The 27,030-nt window shown below is 40.1% G+C and overlaps 1 protein-coding gene across 17 annotated transcripts in view; it reads right to left on the bottom strand.

The window, feature by feature from the left end:
• The window catches only part of LOC112574275 (microtubule-actin cross-linking factor 1-like), a 154,661-nt gene that overhangs the window by 49,976 nt on the left and 77,655 nt on the right, over positions 1 to 27,030 (bottom strand). For all 17 annotated transcript variants that reach the window (XR_003101401.1, XM_025255231.1, XM_025255229.1 and 14 more), the window contains 24 exons: positions 26,913 to 27,019; positions 26,107 to 26,226; positions 25,831 to 25,926; positions 25,550 to 25,680; positions 24,139 to 24,396; positions 23,406 to 23,610; positions 23,079 to 23,207; positions 22,691 to 22,768; positions 22,204 to 22,365; positions 21,453 to 21,653; positions 21,029 to 21,151; positions 20,451 to 20,597; positions 20,124 to 20,186; positions 19,850 to 19,941; positions 19,398 to 19,512; positions 18,879 to 19,056; positions 18,491 to 18,648; positions 17,913 to 18,073; positions 17,624 to 17,762; positions 16,280 to 16,470; positions 15,806 to 15,965; positions 15,597 to 15,680; positions 12,213 to 12,431; positions 478 to 11,313 (listed from right to left, as the gene is read on the bottom strand). Coding sequence is in view for 16 of the 17 variants with exons in the window: in XM_025255231.1 (XP_025111016.1) it covers positions 478 to 11,313; positions 12,213 to 12,431; positions 15,597 to 15,680; positions 15,806 to 15,965; positions 16,280 to 16,470; positions 17,624 to 17,762; positions 17,913 to 18,073; positions 18,491 to 18,648; positions 18,879 to 19,056; positions 19,398 to 19,512; positions 19,850 to 19,941; positions 20,124 to 20,186; positions 20,451 to 20,597; positions 21,029 to 21,151; positions 21,453 to 21,653; positions 22,204 to 22,365; positions 22,691 to 22,768; positions 23,079 to 23,207; positions 23,406 to 23,610; positions 24,139 to 24,396; positions 25,550 to 25,680; positions 25,831 to 25,926; positions 26,107 to 26,226; positions 26,913 to 27,019 (14,153 nt within the window). In the remaining variant the exon portion in view is untranslated. The remainder of the gene's footprint in view (positions 1 to 477; positions 11,314 to 12,212; positions 12,432 to 15,596; positions 15,681 to 15,805; positions 15,966 to 16,279; positions 16,471 to 17,623; positions 17,763 to 17,912; positions 18,074 to 18,490; positions 18,649 to 18,878; positions 19,057 to 19,397; positions 19,513 to 19,849; positions 19,942 to 20,123; positions 20,187 to 20,450; positions 20,598 to 21,028; positions 21,152 to 21,452; positions 21,654 to 22,203; positions 22,366 to 22,690; positions 22,769 to 23,078; positions 23,208 to 23,405; positions 23,611 to 24,138; positions 24,397 to 25,549; positions 25,681 to 25,830; positions 25,927 to 26,106; positions 26,227 to 26,912; positions 27,020 to 27,030) is intronic.

Genomic DNA, 27,030 nt, shown 5'->3' with positions numbered 1-27,030 from the left:
GAAACAGCAACAGAAATTATAAACGTTCGCATACCTATTTTCACCCTTCACTCTTTCATCTCTAGAACTGCGGAATTTTAAATCAATCAATTTATGGAATTTCTAGAATGTTTAGCCTAAGAGATAATTTCACTCATGCAAAGTATATAAATGAAGATAATAAAACAGGAAAAGCATTTTACAGATGGTATACTACAACAGAAGCTGGTATGGTTGCCCTGGGTATCAATCTACCTGTCCTGTTGTGCCAGTGGCCATTTTACAATATGACAAAACAAAACAAAAGTGAAAATGAAACCATTGTGTAATAGATAACAGCTTAACAGAAAAGCTGAGCAACTTACTGTCATTAAATAATACTGCTAATTATCATTCTATTATTTATATTAGAAATATTTACACCTAACACAATACTGTGCACAACACAAGTTATATACCAAGTTTACTAAGTAGAATGGACATCACAGCAGTACTCACAACAAATGGTGAAGAAGCTGAAGATCTGTCTGGAGAAGGTGTCTCACTGGCTGTTACCTGGACAGAGCTGGCTCCTTCTTCCACTTCTGCCTCGACAATTCCAGCGGCTACAGCATCGGGAATAGACATCTTTTCCCCAGTGGTCATGTTGACCACTTGCCCTGTAGAGCTGATGGAGAATCCTGGCTTACTTGTGTAGGTGGCACTGCCTGTTGTCATGGTGACTTCAGTAAATGTTCTAGACACCACATGTCCAGCATCACTCATGATTACGCCCTTCTTTGGCACCAAAGGTGAGCCCTCTGTGATCCGTACATACTGCTTGGGCGATGCAGTTTGGGCTAGATCCTGTATGATCGGTTCTCCAACAGACAGAGTGGGTTTGATGATGCCATGCTGCAGAGCTTGTACCACAGAGACTGATTTCCCACTGATGGGATCTGTGTACTTTCCCTGATCTGTGTCAATCAAACCTGTCACCACAGCTTCAGAAATGGACAAAGGTGCAGGTGCAACTTTTTGGATGTGCTCAACATTCTTCACTTGCTCTTCATCATAGCCATTGGCAGTATCATCGTATGTAACAAATCCACACAGAAGGGCTTCGTCTAATGACATGCTGTCTCCTGACACTGGGTCGTGGAAAAGCCCAGTGTCTTTATCCACCAGCCCACTCTGCAGAGCTTCTCCAACGCTGAGCCTTTCATCTGAGCCTTTCACATCAACAAGCCCTCTCTTTTGTGCATCAGCCATAGAGAGCTTTTCGCCAGTCTTTGGATCCATGAACTCTTCCACCTGTGACATAGCTGGTGAGGAAACACCTCCTTTCAAAATCACAACAGATTCTCCCATAGTCTTCACTCCAAACTTGCCAGCAATAGGAGAAATGTAACCTTTGCTAACAGCTGACTCAAGAGAGATCTGGCGTCCAGAGATGCTATCCACAAACAAGCAGCTACTGGGTTCTATCAGCCCCATCATAAGAGCATTCTGAAAACTGTATGTCAATCCCTCTTTGCCAAGTCCTTTGTACTCAAATGGCTTGCCAGAGGAGGAAACAAGTAAGCCTGTTCTTACAGCCTCATCAACAGTGTATCGACGGCCACTGACAGGGTCTAAAAAAGTCCCCGTGGAGGAATCAATGTAGCCTTTCTCCATTGCATCTTTGAAACGCAAGGCCTGATCTCTCTGGTCAGCTACAAATGTTGTTCCAGTCCCCAATGGTCCCTTATCCACTTTTTCAGTGTAAACTAGACCTAGCTTCAGAGCATCTGCAAGGGGCATTGGTCGACCAGTTGAAGTGTCCACAAGCTTACCTTCTGGATGCAGAATGCCTTTGTCAACCGCTTCCTCCACAGAAATTTGTTTTCCACTCTTTGTATCCATTACACCTGTTATGTTGTAAGTGCCCAACGGCTTTCTAGAGGTGATGGTAGTCTGGGTTTTTGTAATTGTTTGAATGGTACCAGCTACAAAACCTTGCTTCATAGCTTCTTCGATGTTCATTTTTTCTTTAGTAACAGTATCTGTATAAATTGTGCAATGGCGATCAACTAAGCCTTTCACCACAGCTTCTTCAAAGCCAATTTCTCTTCCTGAAACTGGGTCTCGTACTTTGCTTACACTGATCTGCTTGGCGTCTTGTTTCTTTTGTTCTGACACACCACCATCTACTGCATCCTTACCTTCAATAAGACCTTGTTTCAAAGCCTCTCTGACAGGAATATAAGAGTTTGAAATGGGATCAAAGTACAGGCCTTTCTTTTCATCAAGGAAACCACGATCTATGGCCTCTCGTATGGATATTGTTTCCTGTGTCCTAGGATCTTTTGTCTCCATGATGACGACTCCATTGATAACTACAAGCTCCTGAGGTTTGTGACCTTCTACTACTTCAGCACTGATAAGACCAAGATCTACAGCTTTATCAAGTTCAATGTGTTCCCCTGTGTGTGAGTTAATGACTACTCCTTTCTCTGGATTAAATACACCCCTACCAATAGCCTCAGCCATGGATAGTTCATCGCCACTTGCTGGATCTACCACTGCAGTGATGGTCATTGACTTTTGCACCACAGATGTCACAACAGGGGCTGCTACTTCTGTCTCAAGAATGACTAATCCTTGCTGGACTGCTTCAGCCACAGGTATGGTCTGACCAGTGCTGAGACTCAGGAAAGTGCAATCCCCTTGATCTAGGATGCCCCTCCTGAGTGCATCCACAACACCTATCAGTTCTCCAGATTGTGTGTCAACTGCAGACTTTACAAGATGCTCTCCAATCTTTACTGGAGCCCTGGTCGCAATGGGGTGGGCAGAATATCCTTTAATGACACCTTTCTGACATGCTTCCTGTACTGGTACAGGCTTCCCAGTTAAGGGGTCATTGTAAGTTCCTTTCTGCAGGTCTAGAAGGCCTATCGAAACTGCTTCAGTAACAGAAATGTCCTTGCCTTTGTTGGGATCATACACTGACAGAATGTCGTATGACTTTCTTTTCTCCTCAAGTCTGAGAGCGTCTTGAATGTCCTGTGTTTTAATCAAGCCCTCCTTCTGACCCTGTGAGACAGATATGCTTTCAGATGGTGACACATGATACATGCCAGCAGTGACATCAATGATACCTTTGTTGACAGCTTGCATCCAACTGATGTACTCCTCTTTTTCAGGATCATACACACTGTCTCTTGCATGTTCAGTTTCACAAAGGAAAGGCTCTGCTTGGCTTGGACTTGTCTCCCTTCCCCTGAGTAATCCTTGCTTGAGAGCTTCCCCAATCAACAACATTTCACCAGTCCTCTGATTACTAACGGTCCCAGCAGCAACGTTGAGTATGCCTTGCTGAACAGCTTGAGAGACTGATAACTCCTGGTTTGTAGCAGGGTCAATAACAGACTTGATTTGAAAGGATGTTGTCTGAGTAATGACGTCCTGCTGTGATCTCAAGTATCTCTCTTCAGCGATCATCTCGCTCTCGACTGGTGTTGCCTTAATGAGCTGTTTCTGTACAGCAGTCTCCATGCTCATCTTCTGTCCTGTGACATCAGTGTAATGCTTACCTTCTTTATCTACTATGCCCTTGTCTACTGCCTCTTTCAAAGATATGCTGTACCCCGTCTGTGGGTCTTTCACAGAATGAACTTTCAGCGTTTTTCTTTCTGAAAAAGCAACATCAGCAGTGAACCCAGCTTTTGTCTTTTCTTCTTTAGTCGAGACTCTGTCCACTACAGTGCCTTGAATGAGACCTTTGTTTAAAGCCTCTGTGATGGCAATCTTTTGCCCTGAAGCTGGATCTACATATGTGCCATCATAAAGCTCCACTATTTTTTCTTGGATGGCTTTAGGTAAGGTGATGTTCTGGCCAGTTCTTGGGTCAACCACAGAACTCACATTAATCTTTTCAGTTGTCTTAGAGAAAATGCTAGAAGTGTCTGAAGGCAAACTTAAGTTTGACTCCTGTACAGTTCCATCAATAATGAGTTGGTCCAAGTTTTTCACTTTATCAGTCTTATCTTTCAAACGCCCAGTTTTTCCCAAGGTGCCATCTGCAAAAGCTTCATTTAGATTCTTTTTCTGGCCTGTCTTGGGATCAGTTATAGTGGCAGAGCCTGCACGGATGAAACCTTGCTGCACAGCTTCGCTTAGTGTCATTTCTTGGCCTTTTACTGGATCTCTAAACATTCCTGATTTTGTTTTGAGCGAACCACTCGACACTGCCTCCATTAAATTCATGGCCTCAGGCCGCTCAGTTTCTGGAACCATCTGCTGCTCTGTAGTTACTTCCAACACACTTGGTGCAGTTTGCTGTACAGTTGTTGCTTGAAAAACAATTCCTGGTGGCGCTAGATCAATCTCATCCTTCTGTTTTTTTTTGCTAAAGAAGGCTGTGAGTGTGTCTTTGGCTGCTACAGCTCCAGCAACTGGTGCTCCTATAATTGCAAGAGCACCAAGTTTTGCTGCTTCTTGAAGTGTCATAGTCTTGTTCCTCTCCTTGTCAACAAACTTGCCTGTCTTGGGATCAAGTTTCCCTTCATCCAGGCCCTCCTCCAAGTTGAAGATCTCTCCCGTCTTTACTTCATACACTGTGAACTTTCCACTGAGACTACCTGTCCTGATTGCTTCATCGAATGTCAACTTCTGCCCTGTTCCTGGATCTTGGAAGGTGCCATGCTGTTCATCAAACAGACCCTCCTCAATAGCAGCTGTGATACTCATACCCTCTGTATGCTGGTTCTCTAAAGGTGTGGATGTATCGAGAATCTGATTTCTCACAGCATCAAGGATGGCCATGCGCTTTCCAGAATTAGGGTCAACATATTGCTGTTGTTCTAAGTTTATGTAGCCCATATCCAAAGCTTCCGCAAATGACAGTCGGTGACTTGGCTCTGTCTGCTTGCTTGCCCTCTCTCTCAGTACACGTCTTTCCTCTGAAAGTGTAATGTGGGTGCGTTCGACTTGTGCCACCCTTGGTTTGGGTTCTGCCAAGACAGAAGGTATAGCTTCCGGATCAGCAATAAGTCCATATTCAATGGCAGCAGCCAGAGAAATAATATCTCCTGTTGAGCGATCACTAAAAGTACCACTTTCTTGGTCAACTAGGCCTTGCTGTATAGCATCTTGTAAAGTCATTTTAGCATCTGTGACCTTGATCACCTTCTGCCGAACAGGACTGCGTGGCTGTAGGTCAGAGTCTGTGGTTCCAGGAATCAGACCTTCAAAACAGGCTTCCTGAAGAGTTATCTTCTCTTTGGTATCCGAATGAATTAGCTCAGCAGTCACAGGGTTGAAGATTCCACTTTCAATAGCTTGCTGTAGCACCATCTTCTGACCTGTCTTTGGATCCACAATGCTGGAGGACTTCCCATCAATCACTCCCTTGTTCAAAGCTTCCATAACTGTCAAAGGTCTGCCAGAATGGGGATCAAGAATCTGTCCTGTTTCAGGTACATACTCATTATCTTTGACTGCATCATTCAGTGTGTATGGCTTTTCTTCCTCCACTGTAATGAACCTTACTGATGCTTCAGGAGTCCTTTCGGTGAGTGTTATTCCTTCTGGTCCAGAAATTCTTTGCTCAGATTTGACAGTTTTAGTTATCTTAGAAGTGAAGGATACAGATGTATCACCTTTCTGGGAAGGAGACCTTGCACTACTGTCCTCAGTTACAGCTTTCAGAGCCATGGCTGTAGGTTCATCAATCAGACCTTTGGTTACAGCTTCATCGATGGTGTACGTCGTGCTCATAGCAAGATCTGAGATTTCTCCCTTGTCCCAGTCAATCTTTATCTCTGGAGCTGTTTTCAAACCCACTGAGCTGACAGCTAACTGCTCGACCATATCAGAGTCTAAAAGCCCTTTCTGGACTGCCTGTGCAACACTCATCTTCTGCCCTGTAGACTTGACAGTCACAGAGCTGGAAGACCAGTCTATGTCCACATCTTGGCTACTCTCAGCTGTTCTGCTGGAAGAAACAGAATTGGGGAGAAAAGTCTTTTCAGAGACAGTTTTGACAGAAGTCACACTATCCCGATCATATGAAGGTGTATGCTGCACAGTCTGAGCTGGTGATTTCAAGGAGTTGATGGCTGTTGATGGCAGGGATGAAGGGGCTGTGATGGCATCTGTTGATTTAACCACTACTTCTCTCACCACCGGCATGCCCTGTTTATCAGTGATAGCGCTTTCAAGCTGCGCAACATTTCTGATTTGTTTAACATTGCTTCCACTTTGTGTGACTTCCTTTCTAATTTGTGTAACTTCGCTTCTAATCTGTGTGACACTGCCTTCATCTTGTGTGACGTCCCTGCTCGACTCAATCATTACCTTTGGTGCTGCTGGTCGGATCTGATCTCCAGGTCCTGCATACACAATAGTTGTCAATGGTTTGTCTGGCTGAGTAGATTCTTCCGTTAAAGAAACCTCTACCGTCACTCTGGAACTCACTGGCTGCACCTTTCTGGTTCCAGAAAGTTCTTCCCCATGCTTGTCAGTGTGGGTCTGCAAGGCTTCCACCACCACTTTACCAGCCACCAATGGGGCACCTATCACTGCAAGAAGTCCCATTTTCAGTGCATCTTGGGCAGAAGTCTTTTGGCCAGTCATTTTGTCCTGGACATTGCCACTTCTGTCCACAAGACCTCGACGATAAGCAACATCCATAGAAACATGCTCTCCTGTCCTTGTGTCCAGTACAGTCAAATTTTCTGATCGCAGTGTGCCTTTTGAAATGGCCTGGTCCAATGCAACTGACTGACCACTACGTGGGTCAATGATGCTTTGAGAGTCTAAATCAAAAGCATTTTCCACTAGCCTTTCTTCAATAGCCTGAGGTAATGGAATCCTTCGGTTGGTGGACTTATCTAAGACTTCACCTGTCTTTCCATCAATCACATTTTTATGCATAGCCTGTTTCAGAGGAAGTCTTTCCATGTTTTGTGATGATCTAACTGTAACCAGAGAGCCATCTATCACATTTTTACTGACTGCACTCTGTAGTGAATAGTGCTGGCCAGAAACTGGTTCCAAAAACTTCCCCGTCTTTGGGTCAAATAAACCACTGGCCACAGCATCAAGAAGGTTCATTGGAAGATTTTGTTTGAGATGTTTCATACTGGTGATGCCCTGAGCTTCTGCTTTTTCAGAGTCAAGTTTTCCAGTGACTGGATTAATTATATGCCTATCTAAGCATTCTGCGAGGGTCAAGGGTTTCTGAGTAGTAAGGTCAGTTACAGCTGGCCGGTCTAAGCTGATGATGCCAGCAGCAATGGCTTTGTCAAGGGACATGACTTTACCTGATGATGGATCTCTGACAGTGCCTGTCTGGCTGTTAACAATTCCAAGGGAAATAGCTTCTTCATAAGAAAGTCCCTCAGGCAGCAACGAACGTTCCTTTTGGGACTGTGGTTGTGATCTCATCTTGTCTTCGACGTCTGTTGAGTAGTGCAGGACTTCAGTGGACACCAGTGAAGGAGCTGGCTGGTCAGTAGCTACTGTCTTTTCAACCTCCATGTCAACTTTAGACCACTGTTTCTGAGGATCATAGGGGGATCTGGGAGTTAACATCTGAGCCTCTAGGACCTCCTCTTCCTCCATTGACTTCTCCAGCTGTTGAGCATCTGAGTGTTTTGACTGCTGAACAAGGCCTTGTTCCAAGGCATCTTTGAGGTTTATGCTCCTGCCTGTCTTGCTATCCTTATATATGCCCAGTTCTTTATCTATGATGCCTTTCTGCAAAGCTGTCGTCAATGAGATTTCCTTCTTGGTGTTTGGTTCAATGACTGAAGTGATGCCATCTATAGGAAATGGCACATGTTCTGCTGTGACTGAGCTCCTCATTATGTCTGATTCCTTGGTCTTGGAAGTGACCTCCCCCTGAATAAAACCCTTCTCCATGGCTGATGTGATGGTCATTGTCTCTCTGGTCACAGGGTTAACATACGAGCCTGACTTGATGTTGAGGATCCCCAATCCTACAGCTTCCTCGTAAGACACTGTGTTCCCAGTGTGGGGGTCAACAACACTGTTAATACTAAGAGTCACAGTCTCTGTGCTGATGTCTTCCAAAAGAGTGGCTTCAAATGACTCCTGCTCTTCAGCAAGATGAATGCTGGAGATTTCTGCCTTATCTAAGGCATCATCTGATCTTGCTTCTACAGACTCTGCCAAAATCAATCTCTTGTCAATTGCATCATTCAGAGCTATAGTCTCTCCAGTCTGTGGGTTGACGTACAGACCCTTTGCCTCATCTAGTATTCCTTCAGCTATGGCCTTGGAGACTGGAAGGATCTTGCCATTCCTTGGGTCAATGACAGCGGTCACTGACAATGTTGTCAGTTTAGTAGTGGTGACCTTGTTGATGTCCACATCAGTTTCTGCAGAGACTGATGTAAGTTCTGCTAGAATCAGACCCTTCTCAATAGCTTCATGAATTGGCATTTTTGAACCAGTGATGGGGTTAATATAAAGGCCTTCAGATTCCTTGATGACCCCTGCTGTGATGGCCTCTGGGAGGGTCAGCTGTTTCTTTGTGATAGGGTGTGTAACTGACTTCAATATAAATGTTTTGGTCTCTCGCACATACGAGGATGGTCCTTCAACTGAAGTTCCAATATCCTCAGCTATCACAAGCCCCCTCCCTATAGCTTCACTGATGGGCATCGGTGTATACCTGTCCATCTCATCCAGACCATAATACACACCTTTCTCCTGGTCAAGGATGCCGTTCTGGATGGCCTGGCTGACTGTCAACCTTGCACCACTTTTTGGGTGGACAATTCCAGTGATCGAGAAAGCTCTTGTTTCCTTGATGGTTTGAAACTTTTCCTCACTACTTATATCTTTGCTGGTCTTCTCAGCCTTCACAAAACCCTTTTCAATTGCAACATTCAGTGGTATTCTCTCTCCTGTTTCAGCAATGCAGTACAAACCTTTGCTAAGGTCAATTAAACCTTTTCTAGAAGCTTCCTCGACATCCAGTTCTTGGCCACTTCTGGGATCAATCACAGACTGCAGCGTGACCTGTCGTTTTTCACTTATCACAGAAAGGCTCTGTAATGGTTTGGACAAAGTGGTTGTAGTGAAGGCGAAGTGAGTGTCTGTTTTTGTCATGTAGCCAGATTCAAACTTCTTTGAGCCAGGTTCAATCGGAATAGTCTTCTTAATGCCCCCAGACATGTCTGTCACAAAGGTTTCAGAAATATAATGTGATATCTGATCTGATTGTGTCGTATCTGTTTCATTAACTTCTAATGGCAAAACTGATGGAGTGGGCCATTCTGAAGACAGACGAAGGAGACCTTTCTGAATAGCATCCTCCACCAGCATGGTTCTACCAGTGGCAGGGTCTCGGAAATAACCAGTCTTTTCATCCAACAACCCCTTTGAGGTGGCCTCTGCTATTGAGATTGATGTGACAGTAACACCTGTATGAGAAGGCTGGATTTGAGTCAAAATGGTTGTAGATGTCATGACTGGAGTAATGAGGCCAAGGAGAGATATAGCATCATCAGCAGACACCAAACCTTGTGCAGATGCCTCTTGGAAAGTCACTTTGATGCCAGTCTTAATGTTCTTCACAAGACCCTTCTCAGAATCAATCAGTCCTTTCTGCACTGCTTCCAAAAAGGACAGGTTCTTTCCAGTGGCATCACAAAGACTGGTGGTTCGGGTCAGTTCGTGGGCTGCTGACCTCTCTATCAACCCCTTTTCAACAGCCTGCTGAAGGCTCATCTCCCTTCCAGTTTTCTTATCTAAAAACCTGCCAGCAGGTGTAATGACACCACTTTTCAGAGCCTCTGATATTGTTATCATTTTGTCAGATTTCATGTCTTTGACAGAAGTTTTGGAAAAAGAAATATCCTCTTTCACAAGCTTAATTGCACCTTTTTGCAGAGCTTCAAACACAGGGAGTACCTTGTTGGAGTTTGGTACTCTAACACTGCCCTGCGGTGTTAAAAGACCTTTCTTGATTGCTTCTGAGATGGACAATGCTTCACTGGTAGATGGATCTAAAATGCACTTTTTGTCTCCATCTAGAATACCAGAATCCACAGCATTTTGGAATGTAATCATCTGGCCAGTAGAAGTGTCATAGACCAAGCCATTTTCTGCCAGACTGCCACTGTCTACAATATCAGAGAGAGAGGTAGGCTTCCGAATAAATCCTCGTGTTGTAGCTTCATCAAGAGGCAGCTGGTGCTGGGAGGCGCCACTGATGAAAACACCCCTCTCTGGATCTACAATCCGATTAGTTACAGCCTCCAGAAGAGTAATAAAGTGTCCTGTTGTTGGGTCTTGAACTTCATGATAAGCAGGGTTGATGAAGCCTCGTTCAAAGGCACTCAGAAGTGTCATGTCTCTGCAGGAAACTGGGTCCTGAAGATGGCCTGTCTTGGCATTGTATAGTCCTTCCTCAACAGCCTGGGCTAGACTTAATGACACCTCTACGTTGAGGGGTTCATTCTTAGCAAAATGAGCCTGGGTGTGAGTAATTGAGGTCAGATTCACTGCCTCCCCAATAAGAACTCGCGAGCAGGACTCTGAAATGATGCCCCGTGCTAGTGCTTCCATCACAGGCACAATTTCACCAGCCACACTGTCCTTGATCATGTTCGTCTCGGGGATGTATAACTTTTGCTGAATGGCTTCAATCAGGGACATTTCCTGGCCACTCACTGGATCATGAAGACCAGAGGGTGATGTCAGCTGTCGGTGAAGAACTTCATCGATAAAACCTTGCTTGGCTGCCTGAGCCAGTGCCAGTTTCTTTCCTGACCTTGGGTCACAGTAACTCTGAGTCTGGGGGTCAATCAGACCTGAATGTAGGGCTTCCACCAATGTGACCTTTTGAGAAGTCACTGGGTTTAGCACTGCTGTGACATGTAGCACTTGACCCCGAGGAGAAACAGTAGTAGGTGAGATTGTTATCATAGTCTGTTGATAGCTACTGCTGGCTGTTGTGGCTCCCACCGACTGTGGGGTTATTGAAATTGCAGACTCTTGCAAAGCCTTCAGCGATGCTGACAACTGTGTGAGTGCATGGGAGCCTGATGTAGCCTTCTGCTTTTGTGCTTGGTTTGACCCTAACAAGCTGACGCGGAATGTCTGTTCTGGTAAAGACAGTTCTGCAGAAGCCGTAGTTTCGGGCCGAATGGTAACCTGACTAATGTATGTCTGTCCAGGCACCCCAAAGTAGTTAGAGGGCTGGCTGCCATAGCCTTCAAATTCATGAAGGTGCATGAAGAATTCTTGCATATCTTCATCCACTAACATGGATGAACGCTTGGTCAATTCTGCTCGGAATGTACGTAGAAGTGGAACGTCCTCATCAACCCCAATCTGGAACAGTTTACAAAAATAAGTGACAACACATCAATGACATTTCACAAAGCCTAAGTTTTGTGAAGAAATGAAATGAAAGAATGAAATGAAAACTGTCATTTAAAATGATCTTTAACTTTTAAGAAAGTGAAATGTAAATATGTTTGGTTTGGGTAGGGGGGAGTATGAGTATTTTGTCACAAGGCACAAGAAATGTATAGTGATTTATAGCGATATACTTTTTGATACATTATGGCTGAATCATTAACCTCCTTGTGGTACATTTACTTCACATAAATGGTTCATCACAGGGAGGAATAAAACCTGTCCACAAGTCCATTTTTAGTTGGCTGTAAAGAGCAATGGTTGAAGGGAAGAGTTTGATGTCAAACAATTTAATGAGGAACCTTTTCTCCCCCTGTATGTAGATTTAAAAAAATTCACTCTCCCACTGCCTTCAGTCCACCAAAATGAAGAAATTTATTAGATTCTTTGTGCTTGTAATCATGGAAGATACTCTTGGTTTTACATTTTATTTATTTTGACACTGAGCAGAAAAAGAACATTTTTTAATAAAATAATTATTATACATCTATAGATTATTGTCAGATTGACAAAACTAGTTTTAAATCTCCATGATCTCTTTTTTGTCTGTTACTGATATTCACTTTGAAATATCTTCAGTTACCCTCTTTTTTTAAAAAAAAGCACACATTAATCCTTATAGACAATGTTTATATTTAATTCCTTTAGACACTTACTGTTGAGGTTCTAAAAAAACTTATAAAGCCAAAGGTTTGCAGTGCATCAAGTTTATAGACTAGTGAGTAGGGAATATCTGGCACTCTCGTGGTCGCAAATGACTAGATTTACTTTAATACCCTAGCTTTTCCCTCTCGGGATATTTCTGCACTTACCTGTACATCAATATCTGCTTGCAGCAGGGATGTATTGATTTGTTTGAGGCGAGCATCTGTCCAAGAGACCATCTCCATGTATCTTTGATTAAGGGAGTCCAACTCATTTTTCACTACTTCAGCTCCATCTATCTGCTTTGAGCGTTTCTTTGAGATAACAGGGCTTGAATCTGCAGACTCCACACTTTGCCGGTATTTTGTTTGTTTCTTTTCAAATATCTGAAAGAAAAATTTTACCATGAAAAATTTGTTTTTATGACATGCTTTTTTCAAAATTGGGGAATAAGAATATTGCCTACTATGATTAGCCTGCAAGCAATGCCCCTGCTGCATTAATAGAAGTGTCCATGCATGCCTTCGCTTACTTATGTGATGACTGAAGATTACACACCACTACCACAGAACCATTAAAACCAACTACTTTCAGGGTTTACTTCTCCTGCTGATCAAGCATAATTAAGATCTGTGAGTCTTGATACAATATTATAGCAATTTACAAGGCATGCATGTTAATGGATACAATTGCCAACATACAAGACACACATTCAATGGTGACAGTGCCAAAATTTTACACAAGAAGAACATGATAGTCGACACCAGTTTTATGGCATGACACTACCGTAATACCATCACTGCAAATACTCTGCAGTACATACATTCACTTCCATAGAGTGTGAAAAGTTGACACCAGGATTTTTGTTCACTGGAGCATAGATGGCAACATTTGCTATCTCCAGGATATGTCAAAAGTTAACATGACTTATAAAACATGTCCATGGCTTGGAGCTGCTTAAAATCTATACATCATGCATCCATTTTATAAATACTTGGGGATATTGCCATAACAGTCTACAATCATAAAGAAAACCAAGAACATATTAAGTGCAATACAGACACTTCCACAAAAGCCTGCAGTCTGAGAATTCATTGTAAAACTGAACAAGTACATGTTTAATAAGCCATTTTCAAATGTCAAACACAAAAGAAAATCAACATTACCTATGCATAAATATTACACAGGGATGAAATGGTACATATTGATGACTGGAGATGTGTATCTTAGTATGGCAAGAAATGAACCTTCAATACTACTACCGGACTGTTGTGCTGGCTAATAAGCCCATGCAACATGCATATTACCATCGTTTACAAGAAGCAAACAGCGATCTATAAACAAAAGTTTTTAAAAACAAGACTGTTTCATACCAGAGGAGAGGAAATTTAAATCCAGATTGTGAAAATTCACTAGCACATCTTTGTGGATTTTCATGCAACATGACATAACATTTCTACATAGACACAAACCTAAATAAGCACTCTCTGACAATGCGAATGCAGACCTGAGCAAAAGCCTTATATTATGTGCAACAGTGATTGTTGTCTAGTTTAATCTCAAATTCTCAATGACTTGCACATACTAATCATGATACATGGTGGTATTCTGTGGACAAAAGAAAAAAAATGGCCAATATATTATAAGATGATTGGTAGTAGTGAAGGAAAATCATTCCAATCATTCCAATCCCTGTTTGAAGTGGAGATTTGCAAAGATTTTTTCCTAAAGCATGCTTAAAAGCAATTAAGATAGGTCACAATGATGATAAAATATGGCTTTTTAACAGCATGAAAGATTGCTAGTCGTTGTTAGCATGTCAATAGAAAACACCACCACCATAAAGCTAAAAGCCAAGCCATCCATTGATGTAAAACAAATATTTTAGCTAAAGACCAAATTTGTTAGCAAAATGGACCTTAAGGTGTTAGAAGATAATATTTTGTATAATTCAAAGCAGTCAATAAGTTGGAAACAAAGCTGCATGTGGAAGTGATAAATTATGTTTTGTTAAAGTAAAAATGTTAACAGTAGTGTGTTGTAGTTAACAAGAATATCTTAACAAATATCAAGTACTATCAAATAGCTTGTTAATTTTGTCCTTTTCCTAAGGATTATTTGAAATGTTTTTAATGCATTATCTTTATTAATTCCATTAATAATATTTAACTAGTCTTCACTGAGCTATGTATACTTCAAACAAAATGTATAGCGTTTGCCAAAGGATGGAGAAATGTACTGCCATCAGATTTACTTTTTTTGTTAACTATTCAAGACTAAACAAAGGTGGGATATGATTACATTTGCAACACTACCAGTTAACGGCATAACATGATCTGATCAGGTTTTCTATAGAAAAGGTAAATGTGGTAAAAAATTATAAACAAAAATAGGGAAAAAGTGTTCACTTTTTTAGCAGATGGCGATGTTAATAGGTGAAAGACACTTTAAAAGAAGAATTTAAAGTACTCCAAAAATCGATTTTAAGCTTAAATTAAAAAGAAAATATGTCTCCATCATTTGGCAAAACTGCAGAAGCCCCACTAAGAAGCTACTTACTTCTTGCATCTGAAGAAACTGCGCCAAATGCAAAAACGCACAGAAGAAAACTGAAGCGATGCAAATCAAGAACCGTGCAAAATGTCAGTCAACGTGAATGAAAAGATTCGTTCTGCAAGCCACAAATGTGAACAAACGCAAAGGCTTGATAGCACTTGTTCTGCTCGCTAGATGTGAGCAAAATAAGCATGCATATCAGTGACAGTATGTCTCGCTGCACAGTAACAAGAATGCAAGAGGTGTCCGACTGTGGCACATGCTTCAGCCTGACATGGTAATACAAAGTCAGATCTTATATTTGTCACAGGTTACAGTAAATGAATGGGGTTATGGAATGTAAGTGAAAAAAAAGCTGGTTTAAAGGTTGGAGTTTTGTTGTTAGATGATTTATAACCTTTAAGTGTGCATAAACATTATGGCAGAGAATGATGCAGCTTGCAATTAGGAAGATCACAATATATACTTTCTTTGTGGGCTATGCTAATTTCTATTTTTAGCACAATATTTTTTTTATTTTTCGGCAAAGGAATGTTCCACTTATACTATAAAGAGAGGTGCTCTAACTCTCTCTCCTGCACAAACATTTCTTAGGTTTAACTGAGTGTGGGTGGGTGGAAATTTTGTTTTATGTCTAGCCAACAACTTAAGGCAACATCAATGTAAAATAGCTGGCATTATAAACAAGTGCTATATGCACTTAAAGGACTGCCCTAGGGTTCACTGGAAGGGTACCTCAAAATTAACAACAGCCAGCCAAAAATTAGTTTATAACACAATCTCAAGCTTTGTCATCCATGCAGGGTTAATTTTACATCACAAATGATGCTATGCAATCAACCTAGCAAAATCAAGACAGTGCAGCATATCCATGCTTGTGAAAGCAAAGAAAATAACAAAATAAAGCAAAGTAGCATTGAACTGCAAATGAATGCAAGACAACAAACTGAAAGCAAAACAATAATAGAGAAGCAAAAGTGCACATGAATGACTACCTTGGCCTCTCGGATGTACTGCCCTCCCAGGCGATTGACAGCTTCTATTTGATGCTTCCGCTCCACAAGTCTGTTGTAGATGGCCTGCGAATATCAAGTATTGATTTCTGAGTTTTATAATTCATACAATACTCTCATCCGCACAAAAAATTATCAGCATACCCAGTATTTTTATGTCTACATAGTGAAATTTGTTTCCAAGCTCTCACCATGGTTGTCTGTAGCTGATTCTTGGCATCCACCACATCACCGGTCAGCGGTGGTTGACTGGCTACAGTCTTCTGTATCTGCTCTAGCCACTGCTCTTCTGCCCCCAGACCATGTTCATACATGGACAACAAGTCCTGAATGGATCTGACCATCTGCAGCCTGTGTGAACCAACCGCAGTCACGATTACAGAATTTTTGATCTGAATAAAGACTTTTTTTTCCTTGCATCATCAGCCCTTAGAGGCAGTTAAGTCAAGATACCTTCAGTGCCCAAAGCCCTGCACAATATTATCCTTGAAATAAGCTGTTTTTTGGCTTTGGGGAGGGCTAAAAGTCTGAAGCTTTCCCTCATAATAATTTCATGGTCTTTTTTTTTTATATTGTTTTTAGTTTGTAGCAAACTACGCTGGAAAAAGTTGGATGATAGTCCTACAGGCAAAGCTTAGTATAAGCAAAGAACAAATATAACACACCTCTCTGCAGCTTGGGAGCTGACTGTAGCCCACTGACTGGCTAGGTTGATCACCTCTCTCTCCACAGCGTCCAGATCATGATGACTAGTGACACCAGATCGGCTTTTCTCCACCAGAACTCGCAGACTGCTGACATCACTTTTCAGATGTTCAATTCGAGGTTGCTGCTGCTTCATGGATGTCTGCACATCCTACAAGGGATACAAATTTTAGCATTGATAAAATATTAGTTGTATAATTTCTAACAGACTTAAAATAAAAAAAAAAGAGGTTTATGATCATAAATAAACTGTCACCAAATTTAAATTTATGAAACAATATACAGTATAAATTCTGACCATGACAGCAAATATCATTCTAGTAAGGTAAAATTTTACCTTAATAGACTGTTCAAAAATTATTAAAAAAATATCATTTTTAAGTTATAAGGCCTTACCACAGTAATCAATATTCATGCTATTTTTTTTATTGAAGAATCAAAATGAGAGGAAGGAAGAGAAGATACTAAGACAAAGGAACAGGAAAAAAAAGTGCAATAAGGCAGTCACTCAAATACTGAGATGCAATTGAACAAAGTTATTACAGACATGTAAGAGAAGTATAAACAGCAAAAAACAGAAATGATGGTCAGTGAAGGGAAAAAAAATTCATTGTCACCATTTTATTGACATCATATGTCATAAAATGAAAGTGGAACGAACAAAGTCAACATCAATATTTCATAGGATTTTTACTTGCTGAGCAGCAAAACAATGGAACGATCTCCCCTTCCATATCTGCCACCCACCCATTATTGAATCTCTTAAATGTGCATTGAAAACACACCTCTTCCTTAAACACTACTGATAACTACAATCCAGACAATGCTATCTCTTTAATTGAGGACTGGAAACACAGCTCTTTCTTGAGCATTACTCTTAAAAACAGTCCACACAATGCTAGTCCTTTTACGACCCCCACACCTTTTTCCATTTATTGTTGCTTTCCTACTCATTTTCCTCTGAAGAATCATAACACTTTTAGTATTTGTTACCTGATTCCTCTTTGCGTCTTCTATATTCGTCTTTTACCAATCATTAGTATTGTTGTTCATCCTTCCATCCTTCATATGTTGTCTATGTCTCAATCTTGTCTCAAGGGCTAAGAGTATGCTCTTTATGAATGTATGTGCTACACAAATCATTCATTATTATTTATTAGACTCTGGTATTAGGCTGTAAATAAGGGAATTAGGGGAGGTGGGGAACAATTCACAGCTAAAGTGGGATAATACCCACAACTGTAGGCAGACTGTAATAAGCGCAAAGTAGAAACATACTACAACAGTACGAGCAAGCCACTTACTGTGAGTTCTGTGTGAGCCAGTTTAAGAGAGCTTAGATCTGAGGTGGCATTATCTTGGGAAGCCAGAGTATGCTGGTAATCATGTATCATCTGTTTCACATCATCGAGGCCAGAAACAACCACCTCACAACTCTTCAATCTAAACAAAATAAAAATCATTCACACTTTAAAAAAAAAAAAAATGCTTCAGTAAGTCTTAGATAAAACATCAATTCAATCACTAGTCACTTTTCTGACTTACATGGTGGCAGCGAATGAATGTGACAAATAATAGCACTCGGGCACCCACCTGTCCAGGTATATGTGAGAGATGGCACGTATCTGCTGAGACCTATGGATAACCAGTTTCAATTTGGACTCCACCTGGGTGGATGGAGGGTGGAGTTTCTGGCACCCTTTCTCAAGAACCACAATCTCTTTTTCTTGTGTTTCAAAGCGACCTTGGAATTCCTGTCACACAAAGGGACTTATTATGAGCATATACAGCTATACAGCTGAGAAAAAGAGAACTTTAATAATGCACAGGAGGAAAATTCTGTGTACCTGTATATTGGTTATTCAAAAGCCACAGAAGATGACTGCATAAAACAAACAATATAAGCTGCATTGTAACACTGTAGACAAACTTTAGAAATGTGTTAATGGATTTAATGTTTGCAGATTCTCTCTCTTGCTCCTAAATTTGGATATCTATATGCATAAACAAGGCTTCGGTACATATTATCAGTCTGGTGACAAAAGGCTAGATGTTCAAACACTATCCTATTGAAATATCTTTGTGGATATCCTTTTCAAAACATTTTTACAGAAACATAAAACTGTGCATATGATTGAGAACTAGTATGTCAATTAGTTTTAATACATCACCCTATATTTGCGAAATGCATCTTGCACCCCCAAGTTGTTCTGTGGCAAAGGTTTGTGCACTAGGGCAGAGATCTGTTGATCGCAGATTGTCAGTTCACGATTTGCCGTCTCCAGCTGCTGCAACATTGTCTGTGCTGCTGTCATACTCCGCTTTCCTTCTGCAAAATTTCAAGCCCGTCTCTCAATGCTTATATTTTGTGGCCTCAGATCTAAACAAATGCCATTCCTCAATTCAAATACAAGCCATAACTCAGCTGTTACCATCACTATGCAATATGTCACATGCACATAGAATGATGAAGTAAGAAGACTAAGTTAGAAAAAGACTCATTCAATCAAAATGAGAAGTATTTTTATCAATCTAGGATTGCTGTGTTACACTATCTACCTTTAGCAGCTGCTTCAGTAGACAGTTTCTGGAAAATATGTTGACACTCAGTCATTGCTTCTTGCAGGTGGCGAGAATCGCGATCCTGTAAATTGCTGCTTTCAGCAATAAGCTTGTCACCATCTTCCTTCAGCGCTCGCCACACATTCTCTCGTTGTGAAGGATCCATGGCTAGAAACTGAAATCAAACAGTATGTGGGGATCCAAACATGTAGCAAGCTGAAAACAAAACTGCACATGGATGTTCATGAATGTCCATACATATATACGCATCTGAACTTCTTAAAAACTGGACTAGTGTCAAAACTCTTAAAACATTTTAAGAAAATGTAGGAAATTGTGCATATATGCAATATAGTGCCATTTAAATTGACATACATATAACATAAAACACAAACAGGTCCTCTTGGTCATTTCTCAGTTTAACAAGTTAATCTCTGGTCAAAACCAACTATTCCAATTCAGTAAAAAAAAGAAAAAAAAGAGCGTCTAGACAACACTGCACACGATGTGACCAACCTTTTTGATATCCCAGGCTTTAATCTGCTCAATGGTTGCAAAAATTGTGCTGAAGCGCAGCTTGCGGTGCTGACTTTTCCATAAGTTTGAAAGGTGATCATGCTGACGCTTCAGTCTGGAATATTTCATTTTATAAATGCAGAATCTTGTCAATGACAGGCTTTTAATAATTTTATTTAAACCTCAATTTTGCTGTAAAGGTTTGATGTTGTCTTATTCAGGACAGCAAAAAGATTAATTGTTGTTGGGTGGGATGGTGTTAATGAAAGGATGTGCACTTCTGGTCCTTTGCAGAGCATTGTTAGAAATTTCCTTTCAGAAATGTAGCTCATCTTGTCCCTTATAGTTTTATCTTGAATTACAATCGGTGTAATTGTTCAATTGCTTTCTTTTCCCCAAGCACCACAAAACAGACTACTTCCTTTGGTTTTCTACTTATAAAAAGCACTCACCTGTTTGCATAGTCGATAGCATCTTGATTTGGAGGTGGAATCAATAGACATACTGATGGGCACTCAGTTTCAATTCCTTTCAATGTTTTGATCTGAAATATATATATTACAGATTTCTCATTTTCTGACTTGAGGTATAGAAATCTTCTGTTCCTGAGCTTTTACAAGATTTCTAAAAGACTCTAAACACTTATCCAGATGTTATAAAAACCTGAAATCAGCTTAATAACTTCTACAAAACAAACAGAAAAGAAACAACCGAAGAAAAACCTACCCGCCACTTGACCAGTTGGCTGTTGCTAATAAGGAAGCATTCCTCTCCCCTTTGAAGATTTACCTGTATCAAAAAAAAAAAAAAAAATGCGAACTTTAAAACTGGATTTCTGAGGACAAAACACTTTATCTTTATCGAAATTCATTGTTTCTGAGATCAGAAAACTCTTGTAAGAATAGGATTATATTAATTAAATTACAATCCTAAGTATTGGCTGTAGTCAAAAACTACCAATTATCCTCAGAAAACTATGTGGACAACACTACAACCCATTTAAAGAATAGTACTGATTACAATATGAAATATGCAATATCAGTGGGTCCCCACCTCAGGTAGATGACAAGAGCACAGTGTTCGGAGTCGCAGGGGTGAACGAACTGGCTGTGCACGAAGAGACAGAGGAATGATGCTGGGAGCCGACATGGTAAGACTTGCAATTCGTCGCTCATACTCTCGAAGTTGCTCCTGCAGCTCCTGCCAAACACAGGCCATAGCATGTACTGTCACTCTCAGAAAACAGTGGATGACACGCTAAATTTAACAGTGTGAAATGAGTGGAACACCATGCAGTGAAGAATGAAACCATCAATAAAACTTGCCCACGTTTACATGGGTCAAGTTCATTAAAAGATCCCAATTCTCAAAGTCCAAACAAAGAGATCAAGCTGGAACATGGATATCCATGCTAAATATATACTAATGAGACAGGTGATTATATTTCTTTCCCATTCTCTAAGGAGAAACAGGAGAGGTCACATTACATTACAATATCCTGTCCACCTACCCTTAAAATTTGGATTTCTGCTGCATCCCTATTAACCAGATAAGCTCATAATATATAACCAGGTAATATAAATGCAGGCAGAAAACAGTAGCAACAGTGCCTGACATTCAAGAATCCTCACCTGGAGTTCACGAATAAGCAGTTCAGCCTGCTCCATTGGAATGTTGTCACGGGCAAATCGATTCTGAAGCAGCTCTGTGTGCCTTGCCATCCACTGTTCACAGTGGCGAGCTTCTTCGAAAAACTGGGAACAGCCCATTATAAGTTATACTCAGCATACCATAAGCAATAAGGTACACGTGTAATTCAGAACAATCTTGCATAATGCCTTCTTGTTACCATACTTATCCAGAAAGTTTTCTTTAATAAGATATCATATATGGCCTTTCTTGAAACATAATGCAGATTTTTGTTTTGTTGCTCAGTTTTCTTTTACTCTAAAGACCTAAAGAACATGAGGTTAAGATATTTCATATTTATCCCAAGTAATTTTTCATCCTAGCAGATTCCCCTACTTTCAACTACTAACAATATGGACACCCTACCTGGTTGTGAGCAATGGTGTGCTTGAGATGAGCATCAAGACAAGTTACGAGCTGCAAAAGCCAGGACCAACGAGCCTGCAGACTTGCCATGAGAACCTCCACCATACTGGCTGCTGGATGCCTGTCTAGGATCATGGCCCCACCTTTCTCTTGAACAGCATTGAAATGTCGCTCCCGAGCTTCAACTTGGCGTATCAAGTTCTAGGACAGCAGATTGGCATGAACACTTGCATATGGGCAGATATGTATTCAAGTACATTTAAATAACTCATCTTACCTGCCTGGCATCCACTTCAAAGATTACTGGAGCTCAGAATTTTTATGTAAATACGGGTAACACTGAACATTCCTCAGGGTAACTTGATTTGATCCTAGATGTAGCATTAAACTCAAGGACCACTTAGTTAAGTGGTTTTACATAAAGTTTACGCTAACTAAAGCTAAGGTTTAATGCCAGTGAGTTTAAGTGAATGGGAATGTGAAAAGATCAAATGCAACCCTATCAAAGACTTCACAGGATCACTGAAGGACCACTGAAACAACGTTGGTCTACATCTTTAACTTGTACTTTTTAAGGCTTTTACAACTACTGGTCATGAAAATTGCCCCCAAACCATAACCACCACCCCCACCAGATTATGCAGAAGTATAAAACTTCTTAGCACTGATGATTCCAACTGGAAATAATAAACAGGATAGAAACCATAACTTGAAAAGAAACAGGCCAAACAGTATATGAAATGCAAGGTACCTTATGATGGTCATCCAAATCAGCGAGGTTCAGGTCTTTGCTGACCCAATCACGTGTCACCTCCACCTCTTCACGCTCTGCCAGCCATGTCAGTTCTGCAGTTGCCCCCTGGAGAAATTCACTCAGTGACTCCAGGAACTTCAGACGTCGACTGGATGTATTCTGAGAAAAAATTTCAGTATTTTAGCTACAGAACAGTCATCTGTACCTTCAAAACATGAGAACAGAAAGAAATCCACGAAAAAGAGAAAGGGAGTAAATTCAAATTCAACAAGAAAACAGCAACAACATGAAACAAGTCTGATAGCAATAATTCCTTTAAATGAAATTATACATACACATATTTATACTGGTTTATACATTCATGCAATACTTATTCTGTAATGATCACAAAATGAAAGGAGAAAAAACACCTACAGTAAGAAAGTGATCAACTGAGTTTTACTTTTAAAGTTTGAATAGGTCAGTCAAGTGATGAGACTCTTACCAATAAAAGGGAATAAGCTACTTCAACACTGGAGAGTTTTTGTGTATACAGCTTTTGTTCCTCAGCTGAAAGACTTTTCTGTAAAAAAAAAAAAAAAGACTGAAAAATAACCTTCATGCTAATGGCTTATAAAGTGACACAAGAATAATACAACATGCAGTTGAAAGAAATATTTTCCTTAAATTATTACGCTGAAATCCTATCAACTCTTTCAGTGGCTCTGAATATCTAACTGGAAATGATAGCAGTCAACACGAAACACATCATTTTTGCACCTTTCATCACACAACTGCTCATCATTACTACCACACTGATCTGGCTCCAAAGCCCTAGATTTTCATTTGCCTGTAGAAACCAGCCAGGTGAGTGTGAGGGAAAGGAGACTCACTCTGTCCGAAATGCATCTGTCAATCTGAGCACGGAATGTGGTGACCTCTTGGTGGGTCTTGCGGTGGGTGCGGAGTTGTTCCTGTACCTGTTGTAGGTCACTGCTGTAGTCCTGGCCTACTATCATTTGCTGCCAACACAATCATGTCATATTGTTAAGTCTTCTTCTGAACTTACCTCTGAAGCAGTGTCAACCAAAGGCCAAATCTCCTCTAACATGGCTCGAAGGAAACATATTCAGCATTAAATAAAACAGAAGTTACTTTAACAAATTGTTTTCCTGCTCAGAATACATGGCCAAATGCTTGATGCAAATAGTAATATTCACCTGCTGTGCTTCAATCCAGTCAAGACAATCTTGTACATGCCTGAAGGCAGGATTTGTGTCAACCAGCCTGACTTCTGTCATTATTTCTGTGCGTCTTGTTACTGTGCGACCCTCCTCAACATATGCTCGGGACAGCAAAGGCTGAACCACTCCACTGTACAGTCTTGTTCGCAAAGATGACACTCTGGACTGCAGTTCTGATATTCTGCAAAAGGGAAAAATATAAAATTAAAACAAAATAAGCAAATGAAAAAAAATCTGCAGATGATAAATATGGGGTACAAAATAGCAACAATTCATAACTTCTATGACTACAATCCTGTCAAGCTACACATTTCATATATATTTTTTAAAGCCATCAATTCAGGTTAATTCAAGCATTAAGTCTGAATAAAAATGAATGCAAGAAGGAATTCCCACATAAATTAATGTTTTGGGAAGCAGAGATAAATACCTGCTCCAGTCTCTGAAAATTCTGACACTTCAGATGCTCGTTCACACCTCTTTTTTTTCTCATCCTTATGAATGTGTGTGTGTGCACATGTGCACATGCATTATCAACTTGTGCCTCATACAGACAATAAAGACTGACTAGTTAATTCTTTCAAGAACTGGATTATAAAGCAGGCTTGAAATCGAGTTTTTGATGATGCCATGCAACCTGTCCTTTGTGTGGATTAAAACAAGATTCATGGGCTTATGTTTAAGGGTAAGTCAAAGAGGAACAACAAACCTGGTATACAGCTGCTGAGACTGGGGGAAATGGTTATCCTGAAGAGTTTGAACATCACGGAACATGGCCCTCAAGTTCTCCTCTATGGTATGCAATGCACGGTCCATAGCATCACAGTTGTGTTTGGCCTCATAGGGGTGCTGCTTGTCGCCTCTTACTTCTGCCTCCTGAATCTGCCTTTCAAGGTCATGCAAGCTCTCACCTGCTTGCTTACTCTCCCTCTGAATTTTTTCTGCCATACGTGCTAGTCGTTCCAACCTATAAGCCCAAGATATAAATATATAAAGAGGAGAGAACTGAACTGTTTGTTGGATGGTTCAATGACCCTTAGAAAGTAAAATGTAAAATGTTTCATCATCAATGACTGAAATCAAAACATAAACAGGTATCATGTATAGAATAAGACAAACATACATTCCCACCACTCTGCTTAAGTTCCTAAATGCAAACACAAATTGTATATGAGTTGACCATCAGGTCTAATCCAAGTGTTTGTAGCATTAGGAGTCATCAAACTGTGCCCATGGTCTCATACATAAAGACATAGAGAAAGTTTTATAGTTTACATTCACCTTGATACAATCACTCTCAGATTTTCACATCATTTTCACTCTCTGTATGTAAAGTGATGGGTTTAAGCTCCCATCTGTCCACATATGTACATACACTCACGCAGGCATACACAGAACCATTTATGGTTATTAATGAGAGGTACCTTTATAGTTCGAGCTCTTTACCAGAATGTAAACGGAATACCTATCACTCAACTGTATTTTTTATATAAATATATTCTGTACAAAGTTTTCTTTCAGTCTTTGTTGAAGCACCAAGATAAAAGCCGTAGCATCTCCTAACCCACCTTCACTCTCACGTGTGCCTCAATCCATAAATCTGCAGATTGTTTCATTGTTTTTGCTTACAGCAGTTATAAATTAAGCTCATATGCCTGGTTTAGAAATCTTAACAGCCATGTTTGGTTTTAGCCGCTATTTTACAGCTGATATTGTGCTATCTCTTTAAAAAGGGTATCACCCACTTTCATTATGTGGTTGGGAGTTTTTATGTCTATGCCCCTAAACCTCTTAGTGGCAAATAAGTGAACATTTTCTATGTCACTAAAAGTGGTCAAACCTCCGACTTCAGAAAATATAACAGCATAAGTTTAAAGAATATACTAGTAATTAGGTTACCCGATGTCCTCATTGTTTTCAGCAGCAGAGTTACTCTTTTCCATTTTGACAATTTCACGAAGTGCAGTCATTGTAGTTTATAATAAAACCTAAACATCTGTACCTGTTTACAGTTTCAAATTCATTTGTACCAACATATCAGCTTTTGGCTTTCAGACAGATGCCCTTATTATGGATCTGGTAATAAAGGTCCTATATATGTGTGTATGTGTAAAAATTACCTGACTATTTCAGCTTGAAGTGCCATGTCCCTTTCTTGCTGTGCTTGCATGAATCGGTTCCAGAAACGTTCCAGATTTGGGGGAGAAATGTCTTCTGAGATACCCAACTGTGACATGTCAGATGTCAAGGACTGGTGGAGACAAAAATCAGAGTGCACTCAGTAATGCTGTAAATTTTCTCTCACAAATTTTACTCATTCTCAGTAAGTCATGAAGTCACATATAGATAAATTACATGTAAATAACATGTTAGAGAAAAATAAAATCACAGGATTCGTCACCTGTATTTCATCATAGAGTCTCATCAGCTTTCTTTTGGATTCCAGCCTGACAGGAACATCCTCTGAACGGAATTTGTTAAACTCTGTCAGTAGTGCCTAAAGGAAGAGGGGTAAAAAAAGCAAAATTAAAGTTTGTCTTAGTTACTATGACTTTCTGAAGTAAAATTATTTCTCATGCATAAAATAAATAAGAAACCAGTAAAATAATATTTATGGTACCCTTATTGTGTATGACAATAATATATGCAAAATATAAAGTAAAATTATAATCATTACCTTCATTTCCATTTTGGTGGCAGGGAAGGTGCGATTCTGCATGAAAACAGTTACATCAGAAAGCCATCTCAGCAAGGAAGAGGCCAGGTCGCGATATTCCTCAACCTTTAACTGTCGCTCCTGTCAAAATATAAACCCTCCAAAATATGCTACTAAAAATGTGAACATCATGATCATGAATTTTCTGTCTTTTACAGTAAAAGCTCTGAACAATAAAAAAACAGACATGTTATCAAAATAAAGACAGAAATAAAAACAAGCATGAAATAAAAGAATGCGTGACCAAAACAGTGAGTGGAAATGAAAATAATTTAGCAGTGATGAACAATACTGCCAGAAGAAATGTGCATTAAATGCTGTATCACTGAATCTGAACAAGAGGACCAACATAGGGAATTCTAAATATCAGGACCTTGCCTTTTAAAAAAAAAAACAAAAAAAAACGCAAAAGACTTCAAGTACAACAAATGGGACGGAGAGGAATTAAGCAAAACGACCTATTCAAATGGTAGGACTTCAACATGTAGGAGGTGTGTGGGCTAGGAAATTAATTATCTATGATGCATATATACACCACTATTTCATCATCTGTATGAATCCACATGCTCTTTCTTTTTGCTCTCAAGCACTCATTCAGTCTCTCTCTCTTTTCATTTATATATAAAAACACAAAGAAAAAGCATAAAAATCAGCAATAAAAGCTACGATTACAGATAACCAAAAAATCAAATAGCAAAGAAAAGTAGCTTTATACTGATTTGTTTGTGTCACTATCTCATAAAATATCTAAGAAGCAAAGTACTTACATTGTCTCTTAGAGACTGTTCTACACTAGGCACTTGGGGAAAAACATCATACAAAGAGGAGACATAAGTAAGAATGGACTTCTCATCAGGGTTGGGAACGTCCACATCTGCACAATAA

The sequence above is a fragment of the Pomacea canaliculata genome, linkage group LG10, assembly GCF_003073045.1.
Source record: "Pomacea canaliculata isolate SZHN2017 linkage group LG10, ASM307304v1, whole genome shotgun sequence".
NCBI lineage: Eukaryota > Metazoa > Mollusca > Gastropoda > Architaenioglossa > Ampullariidae > Pomacea > Pomacea canaliculata.
The sequence above is the reverse complement of the archived record's forward strand: the minus strand, read 5'-3'. Positions and strand labels throughout refer to the sequence as shown.